This window comes from Maylandia zebra, linkage group LG2 (assembly GCF_041146795.1).
Source record: "Maylandia zebra isolate NMK-2024a linkage group LG2, Mzebra_GT3a, whole genome shotgun sequence".
NCBI classification, from domain to species: Eukaryota; Metazoa; Chordata; class Actinopteri; order Cichliformes; family Cichlidae; genus Maylandia; species Maylandia zebra.
This window is the reverse complement of record NC_135168.1, coordinates 6,426,954-6,441,454: the sequence shown is the minus strand read 5'-3', so window position 1 is coordinate 6,441,454 and position 14,501 is coordinate 6,426,954. Positions and strand designations below refer to the sequence as shown.

At 43.8% G+C, this 14,501-nt stretch overlaps 2 protein-coding genes and 1 long non-coding RNA gene across 3 annotated transcripts in view; 2 read left to right on the top strand and 1 right to left on the bottom strand.

Annotated features, from left to right (window-relative positions):
* LOC112432914 (uncharacterized) overlaps positions 1 to 14,501 on the bottom strand; it is a 118,351-nt gene that overhangs the window by 4,273 nt on the left and 99,577 nt on the right. The window lies entirely within an intron of this gene.
* Positions 1 to 14,501, top strand: part of LOC143413219 (uncharacterized) — a 332,604-nt gene that overhangs the window by 274,424 nt on the left and 43,679 nt on the right. The window lies entirely within an intron of this gene.
* Positions 11,487 to 12,913, top strand: LOC112433217 (uncharacterized). The gene is made up of 4 exons (XM_076875979.1): positions 11,487 to 11,753; positions 11,917 to 11,969; positions 12,324 to 12,703; positions 12,800 to 12,913. Exons 1-4 carry the CDS (start codon positions 11,722 to 11,724, stop codon positions 12,911 to 12,913), a joined length of 579 nt encoding a protein of 192 aa, XP_076732094.1. The 5' UTR covers positions 11,487 to 11,721.

Here is a 14,501-nt window from a genome sequence, read left to right as displayed (position 1 = left end):
CGGAAGAGCCTAAGAGGTCGGAAAGGCTCTCTGCAAAGGAAAAAAGGGGGAACTCGGCTGAGACCCCCCTACATGGATCCCAGCCCAGGGACAGAATAAATCCCTGATCCATGCAACGACTGAAGGGTAGTCTACCCCGGAAGTTGAAGAAAGAAGAGTAAGAGAGAATCACCCGACTCAGAAGATAAAGGTTTAAAAATAATAATAACAATAACGACGAAAACAAAAGTAAATAAAAACAAAAACAAAAAGACAAAACAAAACAAAAGAACAAGTGAGATTACATTGGACAAAAGCGATGAGAGAAATAACTAAAATGGGGTTATGGGGAAAGTGGAGAGCAATGGTAGTGTTAGGAGTGATAACTGTTGTGATTGTAACTTTGATTTTTCTTGCAAGTGAATTGCCCAGAGACAGACCTGAATCCATTCCAGCAACTCCACCATCACAGGCCACGGTGGAGCGAACCAAACGTAGTGAAACAGGTAAATCAGATGAGTGTTTGGATTATTATGGCGGTGTAGAGTTGGACTACGTTAAAGGGTCCACAATCTCGTATGCATTTGATCTTTGTGCTGTCATTAAATGCAAGGGCTTACTGAACAGTTGAGTCCAACGTCTTTAATGGCAGTACTAAATCGGATGGCGTTAGATATGTTGTTGGGATAAAAAGGGGGCGTTTGGGGATATGTATTGTACTTTCATTCCAAATAACACAGTTCCCGACGGCTCTGTGACCCGAGTTCTGGAAGGCCTAAAGACGTCCACCGTAATGTATGAGCATTCGGGATTAGATGACCTGTTGGAAGCGTGGACGACCTCTGTCTTTGGGCAATGGAAAGATTTTATTACGTATGTCAATTATGGTTTCTTTGTCTGTTTTCATTGCAGTATTAGTGACATGTGGGTGTTGTTGTGTGCCTTGTATCAGAGCCTTGTTCGTAAGACTCATCAATCGTGCTGTGGGAGAGTCTGATACAAAGGCCGACACCATGATGCCACTTTTGGGAAATGGGGAGTCACAGTATGAAAACATTATGGTGAAAGATTTAGTTTAGTTTTATCTGCCATGGAGCAGATAAAAAAGGGGGACTTGTAGGAATGTTTAGCTTATTTTAGAGTTTAGAAATATGTTATCATAGAATGTAGAATTATTGTAGGGACACTGTTTGTAAAGTAATAAAGGCCTCACTCTCTTGTGAAGTTAGGAGTAGATTTTAGAAGGCTTCTCCCCCACTGAGTGGAAATTCCCCAGAGGATGCAAGGTAGGGGTTTATGACCTCTAGGGAGTCATCTACCCCCACAGTGTTTTAACTGTTACACACACACATCCACACGCACACTCACTCATGTGCACTCACACATACACACAGGTATGCGCACACACTCACTCACGAGCACTCACATAGACACGTGGGAACGTGCACATGTAGGCATTCACGTGCTGGTGCACATACAAACAGAGAGAGTTTGCAGCACACCGTAGAGGGGGTTTTATGATGGGGTCACTTCTATAAAGCTGACTGTAACCAACAAAGGAGTGAAGATTTTTGTAGAGGGACACCGGCCTCATCTTCCCTTCTAGAAGTGCATGCTTAAATGAAGATGAATGTAGATGAATAAAGATTTTGTGAAAATGACTACTGAGTCCGGTGCCATCTCTGGATGCTCGAGGAATAAGAAGAACCGGGGTAAAACTGAATTCTCAACAAGACACATTGAAAACCATGTTAAGAAGATCTTGTTGTTTCCTGTGGATCCGACACAGAGAGTGGACTTCAGACAGAAAGCGTGGAAGAGATTTTAGAGGCCGTGTGTGGCAACAGGAAGTTTCTGTATGTTTGCTGATCTTACATGTGGAAAACAACACGTGATGTTTGTGAAGTTCTACAATGATCATTGTTCTCACAGCATTTTGAGTGGGAACAGTTCAAACTGGGAGTAGTGGGAGTTATTTACTGATTGAAACAAGCTGAATGTTTCTGTGACGATGAAGATCAGCAGCTCAGCTGATCAATGAACTGACATCTATCAGTCGTTTCATGAGATGAAGTCATCAGCAGACATTTGTTCTGACTGTGTGATGAATGTCAGAACGTCAGGGCTCTGCTTTAGTCACTGCTTGATGATCATTGGCTCATTGTTGAATCCAGGGCCCAGTCTGACCTCTGACCTTTGCTGCAGGTCTTCTGTGTTATCTCCACTTTCATGTCTGATATTCTGCTGTATCATCCAAAATAAACATCTGGATCATTTCCAACACTTCAGCAGATCTTTAGTTTGGGCAGTGCAGCACAGAATAACACATATTGTACTATACTGCCCACTTCCTGATCTTATTGGATCTGTGTGTGAGGTTGGTGAAGGAAACACATGTTTACTGAGTGAGTCGCTGCCATTAGGAACTAGTTTTTATATCACAGCCTGGAAATCACACAGGACCATTTCTGCAAGTGAAAAGTCGTCATTGGAGGAAAATGATTGTGTAGTTTTTTTTTTTGCCTGTCCCGTTTGGCTCTTTTTATTATTATTATTTTAATTATTGTCTAAAGACGAAGAAAGATGCCCAACGGATTTACTTCACCAAATGGTCCATTTGATTCACCTTTTATTGTTTATTTTATTTTCACTTGTTAAATACGGGACAGACTTGACTGGGGAAAGAAAGAGGGAAAGAAAAACAGCGGGGAAGAGGGATGGTGATAAAGGGCAAAAAACAAAAAACCAACATAACAAACAGACAAAAAATACATCCATCGATCAAAATGCATCCATCGATCACCTGGATCACCTGTTGAGAAAGAACAAAGAAAACAAGCAAAAAAAAAGAGAGCAACATAATAAACAACATCACGATGATATATGGGAATATGACAGTAAATACTAAATATTAAACATTATTGTGCAGCACATAAGATCAACAGAACACAGTGTGCTTTGAGGTAGGAGCCAAAAAGGGTGTAGTTTGTGGGTGTGATCACCCGTGTGTACACCTGTGAGCATGGACGCGCTTGTTTTTAAAAGGTTCCTTCATGTAATGATCTGCTAGAGGGTGTGGGGGGGCCACAGCCCCGTCCTCCAGGGCATGAAGCAGGTATGGAGGAGATCAAAACTCCAGACATCCAGAGGCCCCCAGAACACAAGAGACCAAGGAAGACCCACAGAGGGGCAGCCGCGCCACTGTCCCGGAAAGAGCTGAGGAGAGTCCCAGATGAGGGCTCACTCAGCAGCCGCGGAGCAGAAGCCAGGGGGAGTTGTAGTGACGCGCCCGTGAGCTCCGCCGGCAGCCAGCTGTGCCTGAGTGACCGAGCCCCAGGCTGAGAGGCCGGGGGCACCCCACCTCCGAAGTGGCCCGAGCGAGCCCCAATAAGCGGCCGCCAAGGAGTGAGCCGGTGTGTACCTGGACGCCCATCCCCGGACACAAAGGACCACCAACGCACCGACACCTGAGGGAGTCCGCCACTGGCAGGGGAAGTGGTGGTGGGGCGTCTGATACCCAACCTGACATATAGACACAGACATACAGGCACACACAGACACAAACATCCATTCCCACCCTCATGCTCTCATATGCACTTACTCCACACTCAACCGACGTGGAGACAGACATAAAGAGACGCTGTACACACGATCACACTCCCCAAGCGTACTCTACAAACCGGGTCTAGGTACCCTTGCCCCTGGAGGGGGGAACTGCACCCAGACCCAGGTGGTGTTACCCTTTTCCCTGCGGTGGGGAGAGGCATATATATATATATATATATATACAGTGTTGGGGAGTAATGGAATACATGCACCGCCGTTACGTATTTAAAATACAAAATATGAGTAACTGTATTCCGTTACAGTTACCGTTTAAAAAGGTGGCATTTAGAATACAGTTACTTTGTTGAAGTAAATGGATTACACGCCGGTACTTCCCTGTTTCATATTGTGGCGGTCAGGACAATTTGGGTTTTGTTTGACAGCTGTGATGTTCTTATGTTCTAGGTGGCAGCATTACGGTTGCCATGGTTAGAGGGTGACGCTCTCTCTCTCTCTCTGCGTGTTTCCTGGGTGAGAGAGCGCCTTTTTGTTGTTGTTGTTGTTGTTGTTGTGCTAAGCTAACAGGCAGAATATAAATAAATAAAATAAAATATCCTGGCTATAACAGTTTGGGTCAAATTGCAGATGTTCCAGATGTTCTGAGTCTGTCTGTGTTTCATGTTAACATGTAGATGTTGGACCAAAGTGAAGCTTTTTGATGTGACTGCAGGAATGTGAAGTGTAACTCTGAGCTGTAGGAAATGAAACTAAACGGACTTTTTCTCCTTTATTTATAGGAAAGTGTAGGAGAGCAACAGATGAACAAGCGTTACTGTAACAGGAAACATCAGAGGACCTTTATGTTCATCATCATCACTGTTTCCTTGTTCTGTCACAAACACACACTTCCTGCTCTCTCTCTGATGGATCTGATTGGCTGTTTCATTCACAGGAGGTCAGGGCGTCACACAAACAGCTTTAACTGCACAACGACACACTTTAAATCATCTGCAGACAAACCTGTGTGTTTGATTTATGAAGAAATAATAAAGACGTGTGTGCAGCTGTCCATGAAGCAGCTTCTCACACAAACTCTGACACTTCAGCCACTTTAATTCCTGCAAAGCTGCGTAATAAAGAGCTGTGACTGCTATGAGCTGCTGATGATGACTGCATGAAGCTCTCAGCTGAAGCTTCTTTCATTTATTTTAATGTTAATGTCGCCTTTTTAAGTCTGTGTGAGGATTTTAATGACACACATTAAAGGAGCTTCTTTGATTAGAACCAAATTCATGTTGATTTTCAGCCTGAAATGATAAAAACTTTAATAATTCTGTTTATAATCATCAACCTGGAGACTAATGAAAAGTATAATAGTGAAAAAAAGCCTTTATTATTTGAGTAATGCCTGAATCTGCTCAGAGACAACACAGAGGTGTTGATGACAGTTTGACATTAACTGAATTAAAAACAAAGTGCTCTTATTGTGAAAATCTGCCTCCTACTTCTTTAAATCATTTTTATGTATTTTTTAACCTCACAGTGAAACATTGAGGCATTAATCTGACACAGTTTGATCAGCAGCTGTGTTTTCACTGACGTTTCACTTTGATTTGTTCAGACTGAGCAGAGAGGATCGGTTCTCTGTGTGCGCACTGCTGAGAAACACAAGCTCATTTCTGCTGTTTCATGAAAAGTGTTATGGAGGAACAAGAAGTTCAGCCTCTAAACTCTCAGCGTGAGGACTGAGTGAAGAGTTTCAGAGCAGAGAGTTTTGGCTCACAGCTTTTAGCGTCTACACAAAGAGACGATTACGCACTTGATCTGAGAACATCTCCACCTCCTACAAACAAACTCTCCTACGAGCAGCTGTCACAACCACAACAGGCAGAAGACTGGATTTCTTCAGGTCAGATTTCATGCAGTTTGCATAAATTGTGTGTCACAGACTTTGTAGTTCACATTTGTGTGACTCGTTTAAATCTTCTCCTCCTGAAAGTGAAACTCTTACAAACACATCAGGCCACAACCTGCTGCAGGTTAATGATTGATCTGAAGGCAGCTGACCTTTGAGCAGGAACTTGTGAGTCTTTTATTGTGTTTAGCACTGCCAAGTGCTGGCCTCTGCTTCCACCATCACATTTACACTGGTAGGTTCAGCACTGCTGCCTGCTTCAGACTGAATCCAGCAGCACAAAGACACAAGTTAATAAAATCAGCATCTATTCCTTTATCACTGCTTTGTTACAGAGGAGAACAACGCTCCAGTAACGCGTAATCCCATTATTTTTTTGAAGTAACGAGTAAAGTAAGGGATTACTATTGCAAAAACAGTAATTAGATTACCGTTACTTTCCCGTAGGAACGCTGCGTTACTGCGTTACTAAAACCGTGATTTTTTTGCGAGAATGTCTTCTGTTTGGAGTCAAGTTAGTGTTTTGTGTCTTTGTTTGAGGCCTGATGTCGAGCAGAGGTGTGTGTAACTGCACTGGTCTGTTATATGTGTGAAGTGTGTGCTTCTCTTCAGCATCATCTTTGTCACTGCTGATTCCTTTGTGTCATCATGTGTTGAGAAGAGAGAACAGTTATAACGGAGGAGCAAAAGGAAGCCCTGAAATCTGCATCAACAAGGAAGTGTTGGCTCACCAGTGATCCCAGCAGAGCCACTGGTTTGGCTCCAGTTGTTCTAGATTCAATGATGTTGTTGCTACAGATACATGTCAGCATCTTTATTGAATTTAATATGAAGCAGAAATGGTGTCATTAGGAGAAGAAGAGGAGAACAAGTCCGGCGAGGAGGCAGCAGCTCTTAAAGATGAAACAGCAGCTCAGCCCTGAGCTCAGAGAGCTGCACATGAAAAAGCTCCTCAAGCAGATCCTGTCAGAGGTTTGTCATCAACAGGAGGAACTGTTCACATCATAGGATGAAGATGCTGTCAGCTGGATGAAGAAGGTTATTTAATGCAAACGTTCACACTGAAGTCAAATTGTTGTCGTGTTGAACAGATTCATGTACTGATCGTCTCCAGAATGTTAGAAGAGCTTCAATGAATCATTAGAAACAACTTACAGCTGCACAGCTGTGTCAAACACATCTGTGTGTCATTGTGGGATTGTTGTGTTTCTACATGTGACACACGTCTAAAACATGCACACAATCTGAACACAAACAGGGACTCATGTGTTCCCACAGCCAGATGCTGAGAGCCATTTCCTTGTAGTCCTGTGTCTACATACATGAACCATTAGATGTTATTGGAATGATTGTCAGCTCTGATAGTTTCATGTGTGTTTAGCTGGACGCTGTTTGATCCTCGACATGTTTAAAGGTGTCCAGTCCTGAGACACTGGGGCTGGAAACAGCTGTGATGTCATTGGACTGTCACACAGACAGAAGTGCATGAAGCGAGCAGCCGAGGAGCCGCTGATGTTTTGGATTCAACAGCATTTGAAAGGTCGACACAGACACATTTGCACACAGAAAGCTGAATCTGTCATATGCCACAGTGAACTCACTGTTCAGTGTTTTTCAGGAAGCTTCTTAACTGCCTCTGCTGCCAAACAAGCAGCTGATGTCCTTGAGAAGAAGCTGAAGAAGTCTTCAACAACAAATACAGGATACCAAAATACCAAAAAGTTCTACTTTGGTTTCATCTGACCACATGACATTCTCCCAATCCTCTGCTGTATCATCCATGTGCTCTCTGGCAAACTTCAGACGGGCCTGGACATGCACTGGCTTCAGCAGCGGAACACGTCTGGCACTGCGGGATTTGATTCCCTGCCGTTGTAGTGTGTTACTGATGGTGACCTTTGTTACTTTGGTCCCAGCTCTCTGCAGGTCATTCACCAGGTCCCCCCGTGTGGTTCTGGGATCTTTGCTCACCGTTCTCATGATCATTTTGACCCCACGGGATGAGATCTTGCGTGGAGCCCCAGATCGAGGGAGATTATCAGTGGTCTTGTATGTCTTCCATTTTCTGATGATTGCTCCCACAGTTGATTTCTTCACACCAAGCTGCTTGCCTATTGTAGATTCACTCTTCCCAGTCTGGTGCAGGTCTACAATACTTTTCCTGGTGTCCTTCGAAAGCTCTTTGGTCTTGGCCATGGCGGAGTTTGGAGTCTGACTGTTTGAGGCTGTGGACAGGTGTCTTTTATACAGATGATGAGTTCAAACAGGTGCCATTCATACAGGTAACGAGTGGGGGACAGAAAAGCTTCTTACAGAAGACGTTACAGGTCTGTGAGAGCCAGAGATTTTCCATGTTTGAGGTGACCAAATACTTATTTTCCACCCTAATTTACGAATAAATTCTTTACAAATCCTACCATGTGGATTCATGGATTTTTTTTCCCACATTCTGTCTCTCACAGTTGAAGTGTACCTCTGGTGCAAATTACTGACCTCTGTCATCATTTTAAGTGGGGGAACTTGCACAATCGGTGGCTGACTAAATACTTTTTTGCCCCACTGTATATATATATATATATATATATATATATATATATATATATATATATCACCATCACCATCAAGTGCGGGATCTACCAAGGAGATGCTCTGTCCCCACTGCTGTTCTGCATAGGCCTGAACCCCCTCAGTGAGATCATTAACAAGACTGGCTACGGATACCGACTACGGAACGGAGCAGTTGTCAGCCACCTCCTGTACATGGATGACATCAAGCTGTATGCTAAGAGTGAACGAGACATCGATTCACTGATCCACACTACCAGGCTATACAGCAATGACATTGGAATGTCGTTCGGACTGGAGAAGTGTAGTCGGATGGTAACAAAGAGAGGGAAGGTAGTCAGAACTGAGGGGATTGAACTACCAGAAGGCAACATTGCAGACATAGAGGACAGTTACAAGTACTTGGGGATCCCGCAGGCGAATGGGAACCATGAAGAGGCCGCTAGAAAAGCTGCAACCACCAAGTACCTGCAGAGGGTCAGGCAAGTCCTGAGGAGTCAGCTGAATGGTAAGAACAAGATCCGGGCCATCAACACGTACGCCCTGCCCGTGATCAGGTACCCTGCTGGGGTAATAGGCTGGCCAAAGGAGGAGATAGAAGCCACTGACATAAAGACAAGAAAGCTCCTTACCATGCATGGAGGGTTTCACCCCAAGTCCAGCACCCTGAGGCTGTACGCTAAGCGGAAGGAAGGGGGCCGGGGACTGGTGAGTGTCAGCACCACAGTCCAGGATGAGACAACGAACATCCAAGAATACATTGGGAAGATGGCCCCAACTGACCGAGTGCTCAGTGAATACCTCAGGCAGCAGAAACCCAAGAAAGAGGAGGGAGACGAGGAACCATCATGGAAGGACAGAGCCCTGCACGGTATGTACCACCGGCAGATAGAGGAGGTGGCTGATATCCAGAAATCCTACCAGTGGCTGGACAAAGCTGGACTGAAAGACAGCACAGAGGCACTAATCATGGCAGCACAAGAACAAGCTCTGAGCACAAGATCCATAGAGGCTGGGGTCTATCACACCAGGCAAGACCCCAGGTGCAGGCTGTGTAAAGATGCCCCAGAGACAATCCAGCACATAACAGCAGGGTGCAAGATGCTAGCAGGCAAGGCATACATGGAACGCCATAACCAAGTGGCCGGCATAGTGTACAGGAACATCTGTGCCGAGTATAACCTGGAAGTCCCGAGGTCAAAATGGGAGATGCCCCCAAGGGTGGTGGAGAATGACCGAGCTAAGATCCTGTGGGACTTCCAGATACAGACGGACAAAATGGTGGTGGCTAACCAACCGGACATAGTGGTGGTAGACAAACAGAAGAAGACGGCCGTAGTGATCGATGTAGCGGTTCCGAATGACAGCAATATCAGGAAGAAGGAACACGAGAAGCTGGAGAAATACCAAGGGCTCAGAGAAGAGCTCGAGAGGATGTGGAGGGTGAAGGTAACGGTGGTCCCTGTGGTAATCGGAGCACTAGGTGCGGTGACTCCCAAGATAGGCGAGTGGCTCCAGCAGATCCCGGGAACAACATCGGAGATCTCTGTCCAGAAGAGCGCAGTCCTGGGAACAGCTAAGATACTGCGCAGGACCCTCAAGCTCCCAGGCCTCTGGTAGAGGACCCGAGCTTGAAGGATAAACCGCCCGCAGGGGCGTGCTGGGTGTTTTTTTTATATATATATATATTTTTTTTTTTTACATACATAGTTTTTTGTTGCCTTATGGTTCCAAGCGCTGTCACCAATCTTTGCATTTTGTTATTATCTCATGACACTTGTTTAATCAGCTACCAACTCTCCTGTGGACTTTTTAATGTCTACAGTCTCAGACCAACACAGCCCTGCCCTTCCCATATTAGATTCTTGATGAAAGTGTGTTGTTGTTATTCAGCCTGGTTCAATGTGCCCCTTTTTAACTTTGAGCACCCGCCCCTTTAAACCTCTCTGCACAGCCCTGCACTGAACTCACTATCTTCTCCCTCTAACAGCCTCCACATGTTCTCACTGTAATTTCCCCTCATGAATGAATTTATGCTGCACTAATGTGAATGTTTGCAGGGAAATCAAACGCATTTCACACGCAGTACTCGAGCTGACTTACCTTTGTTTGAATGACGACTTGTACGCGCTGACTCCACAGATAAGGTACGAAAATATATCAGGCTACGTCTTCAGGGTTTCTACTCCACGGCCGTATTTCATACGGGTCCACATTTCCACTGCACGCTATTTTCTGCAAGTACCGCCGCTTCGGCTCTGGACGCAATCGGTCTCTATACAGTCCGTTCTCTTTTGAGCTGCTTTTAAGCATCTTGTAATCGTCGTTCCAACACAGTGTGTTTGTTTTGATTCGTAGACCTCGAAAATGGTGCCGCGCTCCCACAATGCATTGCGGCGTGACGTCAACTCCAAAGCCCTATAGAACATGTTCTTTTTCATTGTCAAAATTATCAGGAATAAAGAAGAAAACTGATTCAAAACCCGTGGAACCTGCCAAAAAACAAGTTTTACTGCAAAGGATTTCTAGATGTGAAGGTTTTGTGGCTTTTTTCAGTTTCTAAAACAAACTCATTTGTACAGAAGGATATGAGGATGTATATGTCCGGTGGTGGGTTTTTTTCTTCTTGATTTAATGTATTCATTTATCTCTTCACTTAATCTTTCTTTATGTTTTTTTTTTTTTGATTTGGCATGAGCGATTTCCGGTCCTCACTCCAAGCCAGTTGGTGGCGGTAATGCACCACATGTTCTATCACAGCTGCGTCCGAGAGGACAGGAAACGTCTGTATGCGTCTGCAAACCAGGTAACTACACTCAGCTGAGCCTCTCTGCTAGTCGTTATTAGTTGGAGGGTTTTGCGTCACTTTCTCTCGGCTTGATAAAGGGCTGTATAGAAATCTCTGGTACGTAACACGTAACGTCATTTTTAGGGAGCGTCGCAGAGAAGTGAGGCTGTTTCTTTGTTTTTGTCGAGTTTTGATTGAAGACATGTTTCCAGTCCGTTTTTTACTCGTTTGTTTTTTCATTAATAACTTCACATTATCACAGAGAACAAGAAGGCGCTTTGTTTGTCACATTCACCTTATGTCTGTGAAGGTTCTCAGTCATCCAGGTCATCGTAGTCAAAGGAGCTTGCAAAGAAAAGCGTCTGGACTTCTTTAAGTTACTTGAAGACGTTTCACCTCTCATCCGAGAAGCTTCTTCAGTTCTAAGGTCAAATGGTGGAGAGTCCCAGATATAAGCCTAGTGGGAGTGACCCCCCACAGAGGGACAAAAGGACCCCCTGATGATCCTCTAATCGCCTGAGCCAAGGTGTGAAACTGGGTGTGGGTCCCAATCAGCCAGTTTCGGGTGAGTTCATTGTGAAACCTGGCCCCACCTTATCATCCTGAGGTCAGATGGCCCAGGATGTGAGTGGGCGTTAAGGCGTCTGGGAAGGATCTCAAAACTGGATTATAGATGGCAGAGAGTTGGTGTCATAAACCACCGCCTCTGTTCAAAGATGGTCGCTCACAGTGGACATAGATGCTTCTTTCACTCCTCTTTCAAACCATCTGTCCTCTCTGTCCAAAATGTGAACATTGGCATCCTCGAAAGAGTGTCCTTTATCCTTAAGATGCAGATGGACTGCTGAGTCTTGTCCTGTGGAGGTGGCTCTTCTATGTTGTGCCATGCGCTTGTGAAGTGGCAGCCACTTGGCAGCCACAGTGATAAATGGCTGAGATGGCTGCAGCTGTACGTGTGAGGTACCTACATATTTCAAGATGAATTTGCAGAGATGTCATGTTTGGTGCTTACAGACATCACACTGCATTTTGTGATTTCGTAGCTATTGTTGTGATATTTCGGAGCTTCCCATGATCACCGTGACAGTCATTCATTTTAACATAACCTTTCTATTCCTTTCAGGGATCCTCATTTTTTTGGTGAGGAAGATCAGCAGCTGTGTCGACAGGCAACAGGTAACGGCATGCTTTTCTGTTAGTACTGTAGACCTTGGTCTGTGCTCTTTTTTAGTTTAACACAGTATTTTCATTTGCCGAAGTGTAAAAAGCTTGTTCCAGGAGAAACAAACTTTAGTGAGTTCTGCAAAATGATTCCCACCATTGCACACTCTGTCAGCCTCCAGTGTGCCCTTTTTTTGTCCTTTAACTGAAGAAAGTCGGTAGTCAGAACATATGAGATAAGTGAGATCCTCATTTTGCCTGCTTATTTCAAGATACAACATTTTCACAAACTGCTGTAGGATAACCTTGCTATTTGTCTTTTCCAACACTTCTACATTCATCCATATTTCCTTGTCTGCTTCTTTCCAGGTGAAAAGTACCTGAAATGGGTGAAAGATTTTGTTTCCAAAAACAAAAGCATGTGCGTTCACCTGAAGAAGCCAAGTGGTGCTGACCTGTGGATAGAAGAGCTTGAGAACACCAAATACAACGGGGATGATGATGAAGTTAACGTCTGGGGAAAATTCTACCTTCCCGAGATTGTAAAAATGCAGGTTATTGGTGTGGTAAAGGGCACCTCATGTCCATGTGACGAGCTTGTGCTGATGACGTGTGAGGACAAAAAGCTGTACGGCTATGACGGAGAGGAGCTGCATCTGGTGGCTTCCAGTTTCCTGGAACTATGTGACAAAACGATAGAGTATCCAGCATCCAAGCGCTACTACAATGGAGAGGCCTTCAAAGATATGGTGAGAAGTTAGACTGCTAAGAATAAGACTGGGGATGCCTAGTGTTAGAGATCAATCACCTGAGCTTTTCTTTGTATTGTTGTGTGTTCTGTTTAGACTGAGGAGGACTGGAAAAAAGTTAAGATGAGTGATGTGGGGAGGAAACTGCAGGAAGAACATAAAAAGCTGGTAAATGAAACCCAGTCAGCGTTCGTAAGCCTAATATCATAGGTGGGTATTGGAGCTGAGTATCATCACTGATTTCTAGAACCTGTTCAATTCCAATTCACAAGGTCCCAATTAGATTCCATTTAATTCTTACTCAGAGAGTCAGAAACATTATAATTCTGATCATTTATCAGTACTGACACTTGTGAAACTTCATCAGAGGTGTGAGCATCACAGCAGATGCTTTTGTGTCAAAGTAACTGAGGATAAAACACAAAACCATGAAGCAGATTTTCCTGGCCTAGCTTTTTACAGTAGATAACCTTAAAAATATTATTCTGCAGTAGAACAAAAGCAGACGAGAACCACGACTCAACAAATGTACATTGGCTGATGCTGCTGAAGTGATTCAGAGGTTTTAATAAGAGGTTTTAATAGAGACACAGCAGAGCATTTTGCAGTTTCACTTAATTTGAAAAAAATAAATAAAATGTGGTATTGAACAGCAGAAATGAGGCTGTCTTGTCGGAAGTCATTAAAAAAAAATGGCTGTAAACAACGGTAGACTGCTTCATAACAAGCAAGCGAATAATGCCAAAAACAGAGATTTGAGATGGGAAACGGTGTTCTTAAAGTACACTGAGAGAGGCAGAGAGCTGTGCTGTGTTGTTTTTCTGTGTGTGTTTTAATGGTGGTGGAAGCAAACCAGCAAAAGTAAGAGGGAATTCATGACAATGTTTATGTCAAGCGAAATGTGTCTTCTTTTGCTGCTGGTTTGGTTAGAGAGAGACAAAACGTGCAGCTTCAGGATCTGAGCAGCTTTCAGCACCAACGGCATCACAGCTCAGACTTGGATTCAGGATTAAGCCCTTTATGTTTGACTGTAGTGATTGTAGCTCTGTCCTTGTTATTAATCGCTTTAGTCAAACACAGCTATTGTTTGCTGGGATGTGTATATCCTTGACAGTTTGTATCTCAGAGTTATCAAAGACACTGTGGATAATCATCAAGAGATTGTTGTCCTCTTAATAATGACCTATTTGATTGTTTGTTTTTTCTTCTTCTTACAGATTCTGGTATTTGGCCAAAAGAGAGCTTCACAATTCTTGGCTTCACCTGTGGTAGAAAAATGACTGAAGTTATGCAACACTCTCTAAAATTAAAGCTATGCAACGCTTTAACATGAATGGCGAAGGAGTGCATCTCTTTCACTGTCTCTTCCTGTCCTCTTCTCAGTCTTTGTTGTGGCACCTCTGCTATGTGTTATAGAAAGCACTTGGAATCATGTTCAATACAAAAACACCAAACTCGTGGGATTGCCCTAGCAAGCAGTTGGTAAAAACTAATTAAAACTGATATATATCAGCTTCACTTTCTAGCTGCAAAAGCACGTTTCTGCAAAAGCATGCAGTTTCCTGTCAGCACTTTTTGGCACAGAGTGTACTCAGAGTTAGGCCTTTCTTATATAAAGCAATATAATCAGCATATAAACATTTAAGATGATAAATTTAAAGCTCAACAGTAACTGCTATAAATATTATAACTACACATGTAGTGCTTTTGCTTAAGTAAATTATAGTTGGGATCATAATAAGAAAACATGTGTTTTTATTTTCTGTGTACCCTGGGTACAGACCAGTATAAACATGGG